General features: G+C 35.7%; 1 protein-coding gene across 2 annotated transcripts in view; it reads right to left on the bottom strand.

The window, feature by feature from the left end:
- Positions 1-2,040: 2,040 nt before the first annotated feature.
- LOC123672838 overlaps positions 2,041-20,324 on the bottom strand; it is a 37,492-nt gene continuing 19,208 nt past the window's right edge. For both annotated transcript variants that reach the window (XM_045607146.1, XM_045607147.1), the window contains exons 3-9: positions 16,767-17,394; positions 15,199-15,410; positions 12,981-13,220; positions 11,877-12,227; positions 10,007-10,412; positions 6,177-6,824; positions 2,041-4,155 (exon numbers count right to left, since the gene is read on the bottom strand). In XM_045607146.1, the coding sequence (XP_045463102.1) occupies positions 2,167-4,155; positions 6,177-6,824; positions 10,007-10,412; positions 11,877-12,227; positions 12,981-13,220; positions 15,199-15,410; positions 16,767-17,394 (4,474 nt within the window). In that variant the 3' untranslated portion in view covers positions 2,041-2,166. The remainder of the gene's footprint in view (positions 4,156-6,176; positions 6,825-10,006; positions 10,413-11,876; positions 12,228-12,980; positions 13,221-15,198; positions 15,411-16,766; positions 17,395-20,324) is intronic.

The following is a 20,324-nucleotide window of genomic DNA, read 5'->3' as shown; positions in this document are numbered from 1 at the left end:
TGCTTATTTACCCACTCCGTAGCGAAGACGATTCGATAAACTGATATAAGCGTCACTAAAAACACCCTGTATCTCGAGAACAAAGCGTTTGCGGGCTCATGTTCATGGGACTTTTTATTATTAAAATTAGCCAAGGAATATCTCATTTTTCTCCGTGAATCTAATTCAGGAACATCCAGTATAAGGTAGGAACAAACGAATTGGTAAAAAAAAAATTATTTCGAGTAAATTGGTTCGAACTTCTTTTTTTCCCATTACAGATATGAGTAAACGTGGTCGTCAAAAAAATTTTTCGATTACCCCCCCCCCACGAAAAAAAAAGATCCACGCCCTTAAAAGTTACTTCATATCTATGCCCCATTCTTGAGTTAAACCTTCAGCTACTAACCTAGCACGATAAACTAAGTTGTTTTCTGAACTTTTAATTTTGAAAACCAACTTACAGTCAACGATGGTTGGATTATTGGCGCATCCACCAATTCCCAGGAGTCGTTTTCTTAGAATGAATACATTTCTTCTATCATAGCTTGGTTCCATCTGTGCTTATCTGGTCTTGATAAAGCTTCTTTGACGCTTATCGGTATATCGTCAATTTCACCCTTGCAAACGTAGGTGACGTAATCTTTCAATCTCTTGTTTGGTATTCTGACTCTCTCAGATCTACGAGGGATATTTGTTTCTTCATCATCCGAGTCTAGGGTAACTACTGATTCTTCTTTATCGTCTGTTTCTCCCACTGAATAGGTCTCATCTTGCTTCTCGTCCAAGCCAATGTTTTGATCGACTAAAATTTCTTTAGCTTCTTTTTCATGCATGCCTAATCACATCATGACTGGTTATGATTCTTCCGATAGTAGGATCATATGATCTATATCCTTTAACGTTATCTCCAAATCCAACAAGCATAATTTTCTTGGATTTCTTATCACATTTCAGTGGATTAGCTTCTGGATCATGAACTATAAACTCACTGCCTAATATTCTAAGGTAATTAATATTAATATGGCTTTTTACCTTACCAGATTTTGAATAGGGTTCGCAAATTTAGACCTCAAGCTATGCATCTATTTCTGAGATATATGGCTGTATTGACAGCCTCGGCCCAAAAATTTTATGGAGCTCAGGATCAAATAACAAGCACCTGGTTTTTCATATTTTCTATGGTTTCGTAATTTGTGTAATATATTATATCGATTATATGACTCATGTTCTGATGAACCAATAGAATCCGTAAAATTCCCATAGTTAAGTCGTATTGATAAGTGATTATACAACTTGACGACGTGATATAATCGTGGTGTTTTTCCTCCTGTCATATTGGGATCATTTCCATAGTAACCATCTTGGACGTTCGCCAAAAAAATTAAAGTCAAGCTTAGTAAAATGTAATTGAATTATCAAAATGTAGTGTTTTGGTTATTGTTATTGAAATTATTCGTTATATAATCGTAACGTATTCCAACTCGAGCATAGACAATATATTTCGATTATACGAACTTCTTCACTCGACGTAGTTCGCGAAACACAACTCGAGCTGCGCGAACTACGTCTCGTGAATCGGTTTATAATCGAATATTGTCTATGCGCTTGTGATATCATAACTGAGTAGATTGTATGCTAAGTTGACTATTTTTTCGTATTGTTTGGAAGTTATATGCAGTTTAGCAGTTTTATTGAATTAAATCAGTTTATTTTAACTTTTTTTAGCAATTAACGTATTTGATCGATACAAGACACTTTCCATAATTTAATGTATTCTCTCTATTTTTTATTAGAGAAGCTGGGCTTCAAACATCATTTGAACCCACCCTGTATCCACTATTTAACGGAGAACTGAGAAATTCCTGGCATTCCCAATATTATTTCAATTTTGTGGATTTCTGTAATTTCACTATAATTTAAATTCTTGGTTATCTGATACTAGCGCAAGAAGAGGTGCTATACATCCCTATTGAAAAACCCTGCATAACCACATAGTTATTGAAAGATCATACTTGAAAATAAATGTTGAAGGAGCTGAATAAATTAAATTAAAGTAGCTAAGAGAAATAATTTATTGAAGAAAACCAAAATTTCTTATATAATCTCATATCATATAACTCAACAACAAAAACATAACAAATATCTCACAAAACTTATCCCTCGTAAAAAAAAAACATGAAGACATCATATATCAGTGGGAGGATTGAAATATTCCCAATGGTGTGTATGAACAGTCCTGCCGTCACCATATCCCAACAATAACAACCCTGCGATAAAAACTAACAGAACCACAACAAGAACTTGAACATTTTGCCTATTGGTGTCCGAATCGGGATCACTCGAAATTTTGCTAGTCACCTCGTCGATTAGTCTTTTGAGTCTATTGCGAGCAACCGTACTACACGCTACAGCTAACTGACCAGTCAACTGGGGTATCGAAGGCTCTGGAGATCTCACCCTCCTTCTTGGTAACGGAGCACTGGTGGACTCGGAGGAACTCGATTTCGATATCGTCGTTGGTCGATGATGCCGCTTTCTTCTAGGAACCATAGGAATGTCATCAGGTAAATCCTCAACGTAATGTTGAGCTCTCAACGCATAAAAGGCAGCAGGAGGTTGTGAAGGGATGTAAGGTACTTGCGGTTGAGGAGGCCTAGGAGGAGGCTCGTCATCGACCTCTGGTTCCAGAAGTTGGAGAGGTTGCAGAACATTAGGAACCATCTCATCGTTTTGATCATTTGGAGTCTCTAATTGCTCTGATTGTTCGCAGACACTCATTTTCTTCTCAGTAGACCTGGGAGGTCTAAGAGGAGGTTCTTCATTGATCGATTCTTCATCGACATTTTCATGTAAATTTGAAACCTCTTCATCCTTCAATTCATCTTGGATTGTAACCGAATTTTCAGAATTTGGAACAATTGATTCGAACATTTCAGTTTCTTCTTTTGCCATTCCATCCACTGAAACTTCTTCCTCAACTTTCGAGATGTCCTCTTCCAACGTGATAGATTCACCAACTACAGGTTCGATATTTAATATATGTTTTTCATCCTCTATCTTCACATCTTCTGATTCCACACTCTTAATAGCGTTGACTGTCGCAGAAGCTTCATGTACTATATCATCAACATATTCGACAACATTGGCATCACAGACAACACTCGTCGATGGAACAAACTCTTCTGGCGCTTCTTCTGTTGGTAAATTTTCTTCCATTTTGGAGTTTACGATCAGCGTTTGCTCATTTTCATTTTCAGTAGATGGAACAAGAGTAATGCTCGAATCTTGGCTTTCAGAAGTTTCAAGGACGTGAAAATCTATCGGAGTTTTTTTTTCTTCCACGTTTGTCCCATTGGCATCCACCTCCGGGTTCTCCTCTTCTATTATGGATGGTTGTTGTCTCGAAGATTCCTTCAGCTGTTCCAGTAGTTTTCGTACTATATCAGGTTGTAGCTCAAGGTCAGCTAATCTCAGTGTTCCGCTCTTTGAACTGATATCGTGAGAAGATATACTTCCACTCTCGATTTCGGACACAACAATTTTGTTCGCCACAAGTTCGTTGACAGTTAGTCTGTCTACGTCCAAGTCTGAAACTTGTAGTTTTTGAGTCTTCAGTACGTCCACACTTTCTGCTCTCAGGGACGAAGACCTGGGAGGCCTTTGTGGTTCTTTTTCATCTGATGCTATTGTTTCCATGTCAAAAGCTGCTGTATTCGCTTCGTCTGATGATTGTGCTTTCTGATCTGAGGAATTTTCTTTTTGAAGATGTTCCTCTGGGACATTGATGTCTTCTTTAACTACCACATTCATTTCTGTTTGAATATTTGGATTCCTTAGGTTATTGAAATTTTCTGGTATTTCTGAAAATTCGTCTTCATCACTCGTTATTGGAATTATCCTCTCATGGGACATATCGGAATCTGGAAGAATTCTTGCACCGTTCAAAGGTTCAACCAGTAATTGACCGTGAGTGATCGTTTCTTCTTGGTACGAGTACTGCGTTGGTGTTATGAAAACTCTCTCGATTATTGTAGGATGCTCATCAGTTTCATCTGTAATCTTCTGTAACTCATTTTTCCTTAATGCTGATGGTGTCATAATCTTGTCTGTTTCTTCATGTATCATCTCTTCGCACTCGAAGTCCGAAGGCAATGGTTCTGTTTGGGTAGATACCTATGGAAATAACGAAAATTACAATTACTTATACATTATGTGAGGAATCAGAATAGATATTCAGAGAGCTTGCGTGAAATAATTATTTTTCTGCATTTATGCAAAAAGCAAAACTTTATTGAACTATATTTAGTGGAAAAAGAAGTTCTTTATTGCACTAGTGCGATAAAGTTTTTATTGCACTCATCTGTCATTCTACTTCAACGTGCTGTCATCATGACAAACAAATATTTCAGCTTGAAGGAGATAACGATGTACAGTTACCAAGTACTAGTACGTTTACAGCAGTAACAAATCAAGAAGTGGATTTAAGAAGTACTTCACTACGAAATATTCATATTGAAAATTGCACCAATTGTTCATTCACTTTCATCATTAAGGGTAAACATAAAGTTTGGGTTAAATTAAAAAGGTATTAGTTCCTGTTTCAATGCAAATCGATATTAATAATAAAGTATTCAAGTTGTGCTTTTCATTTTCCTAAACCTAGTGCCGCACCTCAATAAATCATTTTTTGCTTTTTGCTTTTGTATGAAACTCGTGCAAAAATTTTTTATTGCATTCGACGTGTTGTCCAACTCGGCCTAACGGCCTCGTCGGACAATTTCACGTCGAGTGCAATAAGCATTCACTTTTTGCACTTGTTGCATAAATAACTATTCTGTCATTGAATTGATAAACTTTTACAATCAAGCAGCATTTAAGCATTACATGTCTTTGAGTGTTTTTACAATGCTTTGTTTTATGTACCGGGTTTTTCACCATAATTTGACCCCCCTTTAACTTTGTTACTAAAAGAGTTACAAAAAAATGTTTTTCACAAGAGTTTCACGAAATCGACTAGGGTTTTTGAAAATGATTTTACGAAACGAAATATATACAGAATGGGCAACATATTGATTGCAACTTCATTTTTTCAAATAAAACACCCTGTATATTTTTATATATTTGACTAGCTCTTTTTCCCCTGATTTCGAATATATAACATATTTTCGGCCTATCTCTCTCATTCTGAGTACCACAGAGTTTAAAATTTCAAGAACCGCCTGGCATGCTCAGTAATCATTTTTCAGGTGGTAGGCTACGATAACTCAAATTGTCATTTTTTGAGTTATCTCGTTGGCAACGATATGACATACGTTTTTCACTATAAATTGGAATTGGATGATTTGTATGCAACTCCATATATTCTCTGCTTGTAGTTTTCTTATTCTTATTGTTCTTCACATAAAGTGAAAATATTTCAAATTTTTCCACTTCTGTGTAATGCATATTCGATTAATAATTTCATTCAATAACAAATGTATGTCATATATCGTTGCCAAAGAGATAACTCAAAAAAAGGCATTTTGAATTATTGCAGCCTTCCACTTGAAAACTGATTACTTAGCTTGCCAGGTGGTTTTTAAAATTTGAAACTCGGTGGTACTCAGAATAAGACAGATAGGCCAAAAATATGTTATATATTCGAAATCAGGGGAATAAGAGCTAGCCAAATGTAGAGAAATATACAGGGTGTTCCATTTGAAAAAATGAAGTTGCAATCAATATTTTGCCCATTTCGTTCTGTGAAATTATTTTGAAAAATACTAGTCGATTTCGTGAAAATTTTGTGGAAAACATTTTTTTCTTCTTTTAGTAACAAAGTTATCTGACTAACACCGAAAAAATGTGAGGGGTGATTCTGTAATGAAAATTAAGGTGAGTATTTGGAATGAAATTTTTTGAAGAACCTCCCCCGGAAAAGTTCTCTCATCTTTGTTATTTTTAGAACGCTATTCTTCTGCCTATGGTACCAAAAACTATAATAAAAAATTTCATATTATAATTTTCTCATCACTTGAAACCAAAAATATACTAGAATACTAGAATTAAAACTCTGATCCACGTTGAATACTCAAAAGGATTCAAGAATATGTGTGATTTCATATATTTTTTCCGAAAGAATCTCGAAAATCAATCCAGAACACCAATTTTCATTGAAAAATATAAATTTTAATGACTTGTACTCTGAACTTTACCTCTGTCTCATCGATTTCAGTCTTCTCATCTTTAACATCTCCTGCTCTTTCCATTTCAAGATTGGACCTTGACGTAATATCACCCAGCGGCTTCGATCTCGACCTCGGCGGTCGAGGCGGCGCAGGAAGTGGTCTATTCTGGATCTTCTGGATTACCTCTCCAGACTGCAGATCTCTATCGTCCTCAATCTCGATATATTGGCTTACGTCCACATTTTCCTTCTCTTCGTCCGTCATGTTCCTGCTGGGTTTACGAACCGGCCTGCTAGGTCCAAGAGTGCTGTAGTTCCTCAATGGTCTTTCAGGAGGATCTTTGCTCCCTTGGGACCTGGGAACTGTGCAGAACTTATGTTCCCAGTTCTTATTTTGGTTCTTGTCGACGATGGCGTATCCCATCGAGTCCCTAAGGTCCTTGACGCAGGGTTCTTCGACGACAGGCTCCCTAAACTCCTCGTCAAACATAATCGAGTCCATCCTGCCAAGGATGGAATCTCTGTCTGCTTGCGACGTTGTCCTGGACATCGATCTAGTCTTGGAACGGCTTCTTGTGGGTGGTTTAGGAGGACGCGGAGTTTCCACTTGGTTCGGATCCTGGTTATGTCCTATATCTGACGACAAGAAAACATCTTCGTTGGCGTACCCGTTCATCTGTCAAAGATAGAAATGGATCAGTGTGGAGGATCTCAATTTCGTTTGGAGGTATATTATGTGAATGAGAAAGGTGGTACATTGTGATATACTTTTCAAACTGGTATCAACAGAGACGTTGTTACATATTTACATGTTGCTTAATATATCAAATTCACTGAAAAATATTCTACATCAAAACAAGATATGCAAACTACTTGGTACTATATTCTTAAGTAATCGTAAATAATATTTTAGCACTAAATAGTGCTGAATACTATTATTTGGCATTGTCAGCTTTTTTGGAAGCATTATTTCAGTATTCGTCTCTTTTCGAAAGACCAGAGGAGGAAAGCTTGTATTGAAGCTATACTCAAGTTATAGCTTCCACTTGGGCTGCCGACGTTCAGAAAATAAGCAAATATTGAGACATTACCTACGTTCTTGGTATGATTTCTTTGAAAGAATTATGAACGTTGAATAGAAGTTACATGAAAATTCTTAATATTAAATATGTTACAAGTATTTTGATTACCCAAAAATGAATTCCAACAATGTTATCAAAATAAAATTCTCATAGACTGAAGGACTTCGGTCGATGGCCAATAATAACAGTTCATCACTATTCAATATTCTCGAAACCACAAATCAGGCCAATACCTTAAAAATCTAATGAATTAATTGATATTAAGACTAAATGTACCTTGCGAAATTTCTGTATTATCATTCAGTTTCCTCTTTTGAGAGCTTTGCCTTAAAAGCTCGCCAATTTTATGCACTGAGAATTTTCTGCGACTTATATTTGCGATATAACCTAAACTTCTTTACTGACATTCATCACAGAAGTAGAATCTTAATCGAGAATTTCATAGATTAATTTTCCTACTTTTCAATGTGATGAATATGGAAAACAATATTTTATGTTTTGTGATCACTTTTTAATAGTCACTTTGATTGGCAAAACGGAATTCAGCACAAATTAAATTTTGTGGTAGAGTGTGGTTACTTGGATATAATAATATCGTAAAAAGTCCACTGTGAACTCGACATATTTAATATTCAAATTATAACTTGACAACGTTGCAGAGTTCATGAGCTCAGGTATAAATAACAATTCATTATTCGCTAAATATTGAAAAGTGCTATTCAGACCTACCATCCCATAAAAATGCTTTCGGTTGAAAGGTATGATTGATTGATATGTAGCTATTGGTGCAAATGGTAAATAGTTCACATGAGGAATACTATAGATGGTCACTGTCCTCAAAAACAAGAAACAATATATTTAAATACAAGCAAACTCACTCGTTAGAGGCAGATATAAATAAATAATAATATAAAATAGGTATGAAAGAAGAAAGCATAATTTTTTTTCAAAACCTGAAACAAAGTTCTCATACAAGCTTCAAACTTCTGAGAGATGTCACAGAGGTATAGAAAAAACATTGGATATATCGAACATCGGTTGATATAAAAACTATTAAGAATTTCAGTCAGTAGGTAAGTCTGGCAAAAATCAATCCCAGAAAACGTGTTGACATCGAAGTGATTAGATTGAATTAGATTAGAGGAAAGATCATCCAACCTCGCAAGCACCATGACCTGTAGTTCTATTGTGCTTCCCCACGCTGTTTACCAGTCAGGCAATAATATCTCACTGAACTTTATCACCTTTCTGAGGGCTACATAGATCACTTTTTCTGGCTTTGAAATCCAAGACCCAAGATGTTCTATCCTTTTCCGGTGAACAGCTTTTCACATTCACATAGCAAGTGTTTGGCTGTCTGAGTGGCTTCTTGACAGAAGCGACATGTGTCCTCAGACGCTTTTTCCATGTTATTCAAATGATACTTCACGGGACAATGTCTGTGAGCTCGGCCGTCAGTTTCCTCAGTTCCTGTTTACTAACTGAGAGAACTTCTGAGTTCAGCTCGACGAATCGAAGTGATAGACACCTTCTAATCTTTCTCTCCGAACAGATTGATCAATGTCTGTAATTTTTGAGTTTTGGGTCGGGAAGGTCACAAATATTTTCCATTTTATATTAGCGGAGTGCTCAATAAATATTATTATTATTACTTTCTATAAATGCTGAAATCAATTCATTAGCTCTCAATAAAGCAGCACCATATGCTACTCTTCAGCACTGTCAAGTGATCAGATCTTACGACTACCTGAGAAAATACTATCTTTTGATACTATTGATATTTTTCGATGTACACTATTTATCAACACCATCAACGCATAACCAACGATGACAACCAAATGAACGGAATTATTCTGTCACAAAATACAATAATGTGCTTCTTTTTTTTAAGTATAAGGTAATTAATTTTCCATTTTTATACTAGCCGAGTGCTAAATAAATATTATTATTATTATTTTTCACAAATGCTGAAAGCGTTTCATCAGCTCTCAATAAAGTAGCGCCATATGCTACTCTTCAGTACTGTCAAGTGATCAAATCTTACGACTACCTGAGAAAATAGTATCGTTTGATACTATGGATATTTTTTCGATGTGAACTATTTATCGACACCTTTAATGAAGTAGAACTATTCGACAATTCCGTCCTAAATGAATACCACTTTCAACGCATAATTGAACCAACGATGACAACCAAATGAAGGAAATTATACTGTCACAAAAATACAATAATGTGCTTTCTCTTTTGTGATCACTTGATAGGTATTAGGCAATTAATTTATTTTTATACTAGTCAAATGAAGGAAATTATACTGTAACAAAATACAATATTGTGGTTTCTCTTTTGTGATCACTTGATAGGTATTAGGTAGTTAATTTCCCATTTTCATACTAGCCAAGGGCTAAATAAATATTATTATTGTTATTTTTTTTTTACAAATGCTGAAATCGTATTCATTAGCTCTCAATAAAGCAGCGCCATATGCTACTCTTCAGCACTGTCAAGTGATTAAATCTTACGACTACCTGAGCAAATAGTATCGTTTGATACTATTGATATTTTTTTCGATATTAACTATTTATCAACGCCTTTGATGAAGTAGAACTATTTGACAATTCCATCTCAAAATGAATGCCAATCTGAAGCCTATATAATACTGTACCCTAAGTGAGCTCACATTGAAATATCAGTTTCTCTAAGACATACATTTACAATAAAAAAAGAGGTGCATGTATAGAAAAGAATTCAACAAGAAAATTACTTTAAGTATACTCACGGTGTGTTTATCATCATTCCTATCATACTCCTCAAATATGGACTCATGCTCCGAAGCGTTCAAACTCTTCAAGCTTTTGTGCTTTCTAGGTGGTGCAGCCGGTATGGGTTCTGAGGCTCTACGGTGGGCATCATGGTGGTCAATGACTTGCAGCCGGTGCGGGCTGTAGGGTTCTGACACCCGGATATTCGGATGTTCAATACCTCGCATTCGCTCGTTCTCGTAATGACGAAGTATTTCTTCTTCCTGTTCGGGTGAGTACTCCGCTCCCTCCGCAGAATCTAGAGGTATGGTCTCTACGAATGGTACAGGTTCGGGTTCTGCTCTTCTTCTCCTCTTACTTTTTCTCTTAGGCCTGATGGGTGGCATGAAATTGTAATCTTCATTCTCCGATTCAGGCTCGTACCTATAAGTGGAGAATATTTTTTGGAGAAGGTTAACTGCTCACTCAATTTTCGAATATAATATAATTATTTAAGTGAGAATTGATATAATATGGTTAAGAGTTGATCAAAATCAAGTTCAATCAAATTCAAATCATAGGAATGTCTGATCAATTCACAAAATTAAGTGACTGATCTATGACAAAATGAATACAGTATAAAGAATATGGATATATTACAAAAATTCATTTCAATTCGCATTGAAAATATATGTACGATAAGATTATTTTACATGATATATTATTAATTCACCTTCGAATGATTTTTGTAAATGAACATATCATATTATATATTATTGTGAATAAACATATTATTATATTATAATAAATATTCATGCCAGCAAACCCCAGGCGATTCATTAGATTTAATCATCAATGCATATGGATGAATCCCAAAAAAAATATTTTTCTTGTCTCTTTACTATTGAACCGCTCTTCAGTTCTCTTCGATATTCGAAAGTGCTTCGAATAAAATTGAAAAAATATCATATTGTAGGGAATTGTCAACCGAGAGAGCACTTCGTAGGCTTTATGACACCTACCAAAAGATATGATTAAACATAGGCTATAGAAATATGTTTGCTGCCGAATATAGGAAAAATATAGAATTGATTTTTTTTTACTATCTGCTATCTGCATCATATTACATTAAGTGGGTCCCAAAAAGCAAAGTCATTTCTAAAATCAAAGAAAATAAAATTTGGCTAGTAGGTATAAAATTTCACATAGATTACATGAATGAAGTGAAGAACCTTGCTACAAAACTCTGATTCATTTCCAAAATTTTGGGCGATATACCTACACAGACGATAATTTACGTTAGTGATATTGCAATATGAAAATTTTCATTTTTTCCTTCAATTTGAAGAAATAGAGAGATTCTGAATAGGTAGAAACTATCCTCATATAAATTCTTCGTGTAAAGTGACAGTGCTAAACGGTAAATATCCTTCATCTTTTTATTTTTGAAAATTCGAAGAAATATTTCAAATATAGGTAGGTCATTTGAATTTCGTATTTATAAGAAATCGACCAATACGGATAAATATGTTGCAGTTGACACTCGATGGATCCTTGATCCTACGAAACAGCTAGTTTTTCATCAAAGATTTCATCAAACGAAAAAAATTCCATATATTGAATACAATGTAGCACTTTGGAAATAAGCAAAAATTTTTTTTCTCTAAATTCCAAAAAAAAGTTGGAGCATTGGACACTGAAAAAAAAATCCGTATAAATTGATATCGAAAATTTAGTAAATGAATTAGATTACCTAACGTCACTCAATATTCTGATAAAGTTACTGAAAAAAACGCGTAAGTCCCATAAGCAATAACAATATCGAAACAGATCTAAACTCTTCGTGGGAAACAATTGAAAAATCAGTGCTAACACACCCCTTCCAAAAAAGCAAAGTTATAACATTACCTCAATCGTTCCTGCGACGCGTGTGGCGTTTTCCTCCTCTTCGGTTTCTTCACCTGCTTCTTTTTCGTTTCCGGCAAGGATTGATTGGACGCCCTGATCTCTTCATAATTGTAGGTGTGGATGTCAGCCAGAGCGTTAGTAGGCGATCTGAAGGCTTCTCGAATTTCCGTGCTCAGATATTTGCCCATATCGATGTTATCTTGGGATATACCTTTCTCCCTTAGGAAGAACTGGTCGGAGTCTATCTCTTCCAGTACTCCTCTTCTGTGTTGTCCCAGTGAACTGACTGATGAACCAACGTCCCTGCTGTGGTTTGTGTCGAAGCTGTCTGTCTGTTGTAATCTACCCCTACTGATATTTCAAACATTATTTTGTATTTTGAGTATATTCGTGAAAAAAAGTCATTACAAAAGAGGTAAAACTATGATTTTGTGAACATTTTGAAAAGGACTAATGAAGTACTTCCTTCCGACGAAAACTGAAGCTATTGTAATATTCTTAACTTCTACTGATCGTTCAATCGTTCTCACAAGACCGCACATCATTTTGGTCCCTCCTTCTCTAAGAAATATTGACAGATCATGAGAAAGTCACGTGGTGTTGTTTCCTCTTAACACCCTGTATCTTGAAAACAAAGCGTTTGCGGGCCCATGTTTATGAGACTATTTTTTTCTTGAAATGAGTATTATTTCATTTTCGTTTGTCCCTCCAATTCAGGAACACCTTGTATATCATCTAAATGAAAGAGATTGATTCTGACTTCAGTTTTAGATCACATAGACGAGAACCTAAAGGTTAAAGAAGACCAGAATCTTTATCCTTTTAATTTTTTAAATATCCTGTTTCTCTCAGCAAAAAGTGAGACTGTGAAGAGAGTTTTCTTTCCTACGGTAGAAGGCTAATGTCATGATAATAATAAAAATAAATGCACTATGGAATAACCTCAGGCAGGATATAGGTGAATACAGGTCAAAAACAGAATAGTTTCAATCTCTTGAATTACTAGACCGTTTGAGAGAAGAGATTTTTGCGCAATATAAACAGAAATTCGAAATTTTGAACTCATAACTTTGTCATTCAATACGAGCAACTCAAGTAACTTACTTCTGCCTGTTTGGCACGAAAGGAGTCTCTGGTGCATCCAAATCTGTCACCATTTCCGGCTCCATTTTCTCCTTTTCGTAAGCTTCGAATATATACTCCTCATCTCTGACTTCCTCCCTCTGTAAGTCTTCTTCTTCTTCACGATCGTTCTGTTCTTCGACTTCGCCATTTTGAGATCTGTAGAAATTTCCATGATCCCATCGACTCTCCTCTGGTTCGGCAGCTGCAGCAATTGCTTCTCTGCAATGAAATATCAATATTTTTACCATTGGTTTATCATTTCCAATAATAAAACTTTGGAATATCGTTCCAGGCAGAAAAAATTCAACCCGCTAAAATTTTCATCCAAAAATCGAATACAGACAAGAACCGTCTGTCCGCCCTCCAAATTTTTTCTCCGGAACTATAAAAGCTCTCTGCATGGAATCTAGTACAAAAATAAATTACTATAATGCATGGAATCTCTCATCTGGAATACGAAAACAAGAATATCTAAAGCAACAAACAAGAAGCCTAAATTAAAAATATTCAATTTAACAATAATTTATATTCATGAAATTAAGTATTATTTAATGAAGTATTATATCCTAACCAGCAAATCATCGGAGATAACCCACTCGACTTTTTGGGGGGTTACTTGGCTCAAAATATTCATATGAGATGCCTGAAAATTTAGGAAACCTGAAAATGAAAAAAAATTGATATGGCAAGCTGTTAAGCTCGGTAACACCGGTTTGGTCGAATATGAGGGCGGATTTTTATGATCATGTCGGTTATTACCAGTATGGAAGAAGATCTTCTACTCGAGCAGTCAAATTCAGTTTTTGATGTACCGGGTTTTTCACCATAATTTGACACTCCCTTTAACTATGTTACTAAAAGAGGTACAAAAAAATATTTTCTACAAAAGTTTTACGAAATCGACTAGTGTTTTTTAAAATGATTTCACAAAACGAAATATATACAGAGTGAGCAACATATTGATTGCAACTTCATTTTTTCACATGGAACACCCTGTATATTCTTCTATATTTGATTAGTTCTTTTTCCCCTGATTTCGAATATATAACATATGTTTGGTTTTTCTCTCTTATTCTGCGTACCACAGAGTTTCAAATTTCAAGAATTACTACTTGGCATGCTCAGTAATTAGTTTTCAAGTGGTAGGCTACGATAACTCAGAATGCCCTTTTTTGAGTTATCTCGTTGGCAACGCTTTGACATACGTTTTGCACTATAAATTGGAATCGGATGATTTGGATACAACTCCATATATTTTCTTCATGTAGCTTTCTTATTTTTAATGTTCTTCACATAAAGTGAAAATATTTCAAATTTTTCCGCTTCTGGGTGGTGCATATTCGATGAATAGTTCCATTCAATGACAAACGTATGTCATAAGTCCATAAGTCATTGCCAACGAGATAACTCAAAAAAGGGCATTTTGAGTTATCGCAGCCTACCACTTGAAAACTGATTACTGAGCATGCCAGGTGGTTCTTAAAATTTGAAACTCTGTGGTACTCAGAATAATAGAGATAGGCCAAACATATGTTATATATTCGAAATCAGGGGAAAAAGAACTAGTCAAATATAGAAAAATATACAGGGTGTTCCATTTGAAAAAATGAAGTTGCAATCAATATGTTGCCCACTCTGTATATATTTCGTTTTGTGAAATCATTTTAAAAAACTAGTCGATTTCGTGAAACTTATGTAAAAAACATTTTTTTGTACCTCTTTTAGTAACAAAGTTAAAGGGGGGGTCAAATTATGGTGAAAAACCCGGTACAATCGAGCGGCCGATTCCCGAGCTCCCGACAACTCAACAATAACAAAGCCAAGAAATCGGCTTTTGTGCTTTAGTTCATGGCGGTCGAAATACGGTTTAAAAATTTGTTGAATTTGATAGTATTATCATTTATTACTTTTAATATACATTTTTGTGAAACAAAAAATATTTTCAATAATTTAAAGTATAGATATTATGTGTTTTGTTTAAATCTGTTTTTTCATTACAAATTATTACTTTTCAGCATTATCATTGTTAGACAAGATTTCTTGTTTTTTCTTGACAAGAATCTTGATTCGAAATCAAGAGAAGATTTTGAAATTTTAAAGAACTTGGCGACACCTATAATATAAATACTGAGTTAGATGTTTCAAGGGTTTTTAAGGACTGTAGTATGACAACATAAAATGGGAAATAAATTGATACCTGTGTTTTTCCTGGCGTTCTCTTTGGAAAGCATCTTCATCGTCCGCTTCGATATCTTCCTGGTATCGAGGCGGAGACGATCGATGGTCGATTTCGATTTGCCCCACTTCTAATATTTCTTCTGGTTGAGGATAAATTCCGTTTTCTTGATCCATCGATTCCTCTGAGTGTAAAGGTATTCTAATAATGTCGGCAGTTTCTTTGCTTCTCACCTAAAAATATTGCATACCTTCTTATTAGTTCAACTATTGATAATATTCTCATCGGTTTTCCGATAAATTACAGTGTTGTAAGATGACCGAAAATATCAGCTGTTCGAAAAAAAATTTCTGAGGCAGACGGGGTCGATAAAAGTAAGAAGCAATGAACCGTCGGAAAGATGATATTCCAATAAAACTGGAAAAAAGGTATCCTGACTTTAAACGTGATCGATTACCACCTGAAAGATCTGATCGCTCGAATTCAGCTGTTATTTCCAAAAACATCAACAAAGACCACGAAAAAAAAAGTTATAGCATCCTTATTTTGGAACATCCTTGTTACATTGTTCATTCTCTATGTTGGCAGAGGTAAAACCGTCTACGAGAATATCAAATAAAGTTATCTCATCGATTGAGTGATGCAGACATTAGAAAAAACGTCCTCGAATACAAAAGAACAAAATTCTCTCTCCTTGATCCTTGTCAATAGTCGATGAATCCCATGGTCAAATTAAAGGAATTGCGCTTCCAACTTCAGTACCACTAAACTTATTCTTCAAATTTGGCCCTCAGTTGATTCTGGCTTTTTGCAGGCCCCAAAAGAATACTCCAGGGGAAGACCTTTGGCTTGGCTTTATCGAAGAAGTGATTACCGAGTTTTAAGGCTGTGTTGGAAGCACAGACAACTTTTTTTTTTTCTTCTTCATCCAAACAACATCTTTTCCATCCTTTCTTTCCACCAAAGGTTGACGACTTTATAATTAAATCAGAAAACAAAACAGAAAAGAACCAGAAAGGAGTAATAAATTTTTGTTCCCATTGAATTGATTTGAAGTTAGCGACCCATTCTGAAAAAAAACTTAAACTGAATGGATAGCTTAGAATGGTTTCTTCTACATCACACTCACATAGTGGGCTTTCAATAGAATGCCATTTGGAGAGCATACTATTGCAACGACCATGACCAAGTCGATTTAAAAAACACCGAATTCTCCTAGGAAGATTGAAACCAATGTGAAGGTGTTGAGTTCCACTGATAATTCTCATAGAAACGTTAAGCTGTGCATCAATTTTATGAACATGAGCTCTATTGAACCAAACAGAGCAATAGTATTCAGCAGCAGAAAAAACCAAGGCCAAAGCTTCCGTACAAAGAGTGCTGGCATCCCGTGAAGAACCAGCTAATTTTTTAAGGTGATAATGATAACAAATAAAGTCGAATTTTATTAAAGAAAAATTGTTTTTACTGTTTAGGACCGAAGTATATGGAGTGAAGTTTTACTATTAATCTTGATAGAATTGTTGACCCATTTATCTTTGTAATCTTATAAAGAATCTGTGGTTTAAGGTATATTCAGTACTATTTACCTGCCATGTTTTCTTCTCAGGTCTCTCCATGTCATCCCCTTTCAAACTAGATGAATCGTGTTCTCGTTTCTTCTTCTTGAAAATCCTGGGATATGTTGAGAAGTCAAAAATACCCTTGCTTCCGGATCCTTCCGCAGTCTTCACATCCATATCTTTAGTTTCTGCACTCTTCCCCTCCTCTGCTTTTGAATTTCTTCGGAACGTAGATGAGATGTCTGGTAGTTTCGGCAAGTTAATGTTGGGTTTCTTGAAGTTTGGTTTTTGGAATTTTGGTCTCGAAGGCAGCGATATTGTTGGTTTTTTGATTCCCTGCAGTTTCGTCTTGAATTTCGTGGCGCTTTCCTTGATGGCTGTCTGAAACTTGCCTGGTTTTGCCGGTTCCTTTTCTTTCGATCTACTCCTGGAAGGTGATCTACTAGGGCTGCTTCTCAGATCTGCGCCCCTAGAGGCTCCCAGATTGGATGGACTGTTTCTGCGGTTGAAGAAAAGCTCAGCTTGCGCTGATACGTCCAGTTCATCATCGGTGTGAATTGACGGTGGGTTCAGTACATCAGAAACATGGGATTTTGGTGGGGAAGTTTCGGTTTTTTCTTCAGGGGGTGGGTTAATCGGCTCATATTCATGATCACTGGAAGTGAAATAGAGATAATCAGGTTTTTCGATAGATCATTCGGCATTTTATTGTCTGATATACAGTGCTGGCAGGTCAGTATTCCAATATCAATGTGTTAGAAGGAAATACATAAGGAATGTCAAAAGTCTAACGCAGAATGAACGGTTTTACCTCCTTGCTTCTAACAAACATTGAGAGTCTGATAAAAAACATGAGGAGAAAACCTCTTAAAATCTGCATCTCTGGTATAATATCTGTATCACATTTGTAGTTTCACATCCTTTCAGCTTATAGTGAGAATCTCTCGTAAAATTTCAAATTTTCATTCTAAAAAATGTATTCGTGGAAACAAAAAATTAATAACATTTAATGATTTTCGGAAGTTGGCTCGAAATGAGGTAGGTGGTCGATTTATTTCAATAAATAAAAGTATATTAAGTCTATTTGATTAAGGTAATTCAATAAAAATATAAAAAAATGACAATTGTTTGTTGTGGAACGTGTTCTAGGCATTTCAACAACAACTTAACTTCGACTTTGGATCTGCTCGAATAGCTGGTAACAAACAAGTAACAAAAATTGTTCACATTAAAAAACCAACACGATTTTTCTCTCGAAATTCAATCATTTACTTGTTATACTATCAATGTTTCACCAAAAAAAATTAAAATTTAAACAGTTCTTTCAGGGTATTGCAGTTTCTTTGTCAGTTAATACACTTATATTGGGTCTATTTTTATTTATTCACTTTTGAAAAATAATTCATTAGCTTGATTTTCTTATTCGAAAATTTTTTACCGAGTATTATAACTAGAATTGAAAAATTCATAAATTACGTACAAAAAGACTCACCAGTAGATTTCTGCACATTAACTTCATTACCTTTTCAAATGAATCAAACGAAAACATTTTGATCGCGTTGCAATATTCCTCTTCAGAGTTCTATAATGTATCGTGTTTAAAGGTACACGGAGCAACTAATGGTTCACGTGATATTATTTAACGTACCTACTATTAAATACATATAGGTAGTTCGATCATTTGTTTTTTAAACTTTGCATCCGTTACGTAATTCAGCACAGACTAACGTATTATGACGATTGCTCGGATAATTTAATGTTTCAATAAAGCCTAGCGTTAACATCCAATTTCGGTATTCAAACTTCTAATGAACTAAAGAACATCTCTTAGTCGTAAATGGGTTGAGATCTGTGTTGAAATAAAACCTGGTAGTTCAATATTTGGACCAGAGATCTGAAAAATCTAATTATTGTCTCTTGATTAACCGCCAGAAACAAGCACTTATAACATTCGTTTCTTGAATGAATATACTAACTGACAAAGAAACTGCAACACCCAGAAGGAGCTCTTTAAATTTTGAATTTTTTTTGGTAAAACATAGATAGTATAGCAAGGAGTATATGATTGAATTTGGAAAAAAAATCGTGTAGGTTTTTCATGTAAACAATTTTTGTTTGTTTATTATTTTAGTCGTTTTTTGCAAGTTTTTTAAATTTTACAACAAACCAGCTGTTCGAGGAGATCCAAAGTCGATGTTGAGAGCACGTGTACGCGGAATTTATCGCCAGGTAAGTGAATTTGAAAGGGGTTGAATTATTGGTCTACGGGAGGTGGGATTGTCATTTCGAGAAATCGCTAACCGTACGAACAGAAATCCAACTACTGTTATGAGATGTCAAGCGTGGTTTGATTATGCCCAAAATCGAAGAAGAGTAGGCACCGGACGTCGAAGGGGCACACATGAAGTTCAAGATCGACGTCTAAGACTTAAGGCTATTAGAGACCGAATTGCGACAACTCGATCTTTGGCTGATGAGTGATTAGTAGAACAAGACCGATTACAGTGGTGCAGAGAACGTTAACATTGCAATGTGGATTGGCATCAAGCCGTCTTTTCTGATGAATCTCGATTCTCCTTGGGTGCACAGGATGGCCCAAGAAGGGTTAGACAACGTCGAGGAGAAAGACGTCAACCTCAGTTTGATGTTCAGCGTCATGTACACCGGACATTTGAGGTTACATGATAGCACTGCGTTACCTTCAAGAATTAGTGGAACCATATGTTCTCCCTTACCTTACAGCTCGAGAATCCAATATCTCAGCAAGATAATGCCCGACCTTATGTTGCCAGAGTTAGTTAAAACTTTTTCGAAGTGACCCATATGACCCATGGCTTTTGCCATGACCGCCTATTTCACCCGATCTATCGCCAAAAGAGCATATTTGGGACATCATGTGTAAGTGGCTTGGAAATTTACTCCAGCCACCACGGACTTTGGCGGCTTTGAGACATGAAGTACGCATAGCTTGGGACAGTATCCCTCAAGAAGAAATAGACCATCTTATTGCATCAATGCCGTGTTGTGGAGTATCCCCCTTATCCCCCCCCTTGGGTACGCCACTGGTTAGAACAAGTTAGTGATGATAAGAATCGAAAACGAATACGTCGCTCTTAAACAACTGAGAATATTGCTACTATAGCCCATAATGTTGACGAAAACGCAGGTTTGTCGATTCCTCTTCAATATTGGGAATAGGGACAAACGACATTACACCGTATTCTCCGTATTCTTAAGGCTTTTGAAGTTCAGCTTACACGAGAACTCAAGCCGATCGATCACCAGCAATATCATAAAATGTTAAAAATTGTGTAACCATCCTTGGAGCAATAAGGTACACATAGATGTCCTGCCTTCTATTAAATTCCGATTTGTTGTGAAACCAAACATTGTCCATCTTTGTTGTTTTGTTTGTGGACAAGAGGAGGTGAAGATAGGTGGGGATTTCTTATGATGTGTTCGCTCCTGAGACGAATTGAAGATCACTATACCCTTGCTAACAAACCATTTAGTGAACCGGCTTCCGTAAATATCCGAAAATATCTCGAAGTATGCAGTTGCTATGGTAACATTTCGAGGCGATAA

The sequence above is a fragment of the Harmonia axyridis genome, chromosome 2 (genome assembly GCF_914767665.1).
Source record: "Harmonia axyridis chromosome 2, icHarAxyr1.1, whole genome shotgun sequence".
NCBI classification, from domain to species: Eukaryota; Metazoa; Arthropoda; class Insecta; order Coleoptera; family Coccinellidae; genus Harmonia; species Harmonia axyridis.
Note: the sequence above shows the minus strand (reverse complement) of the source record. Positions and strands in the feature narration are given on the sequence as shown.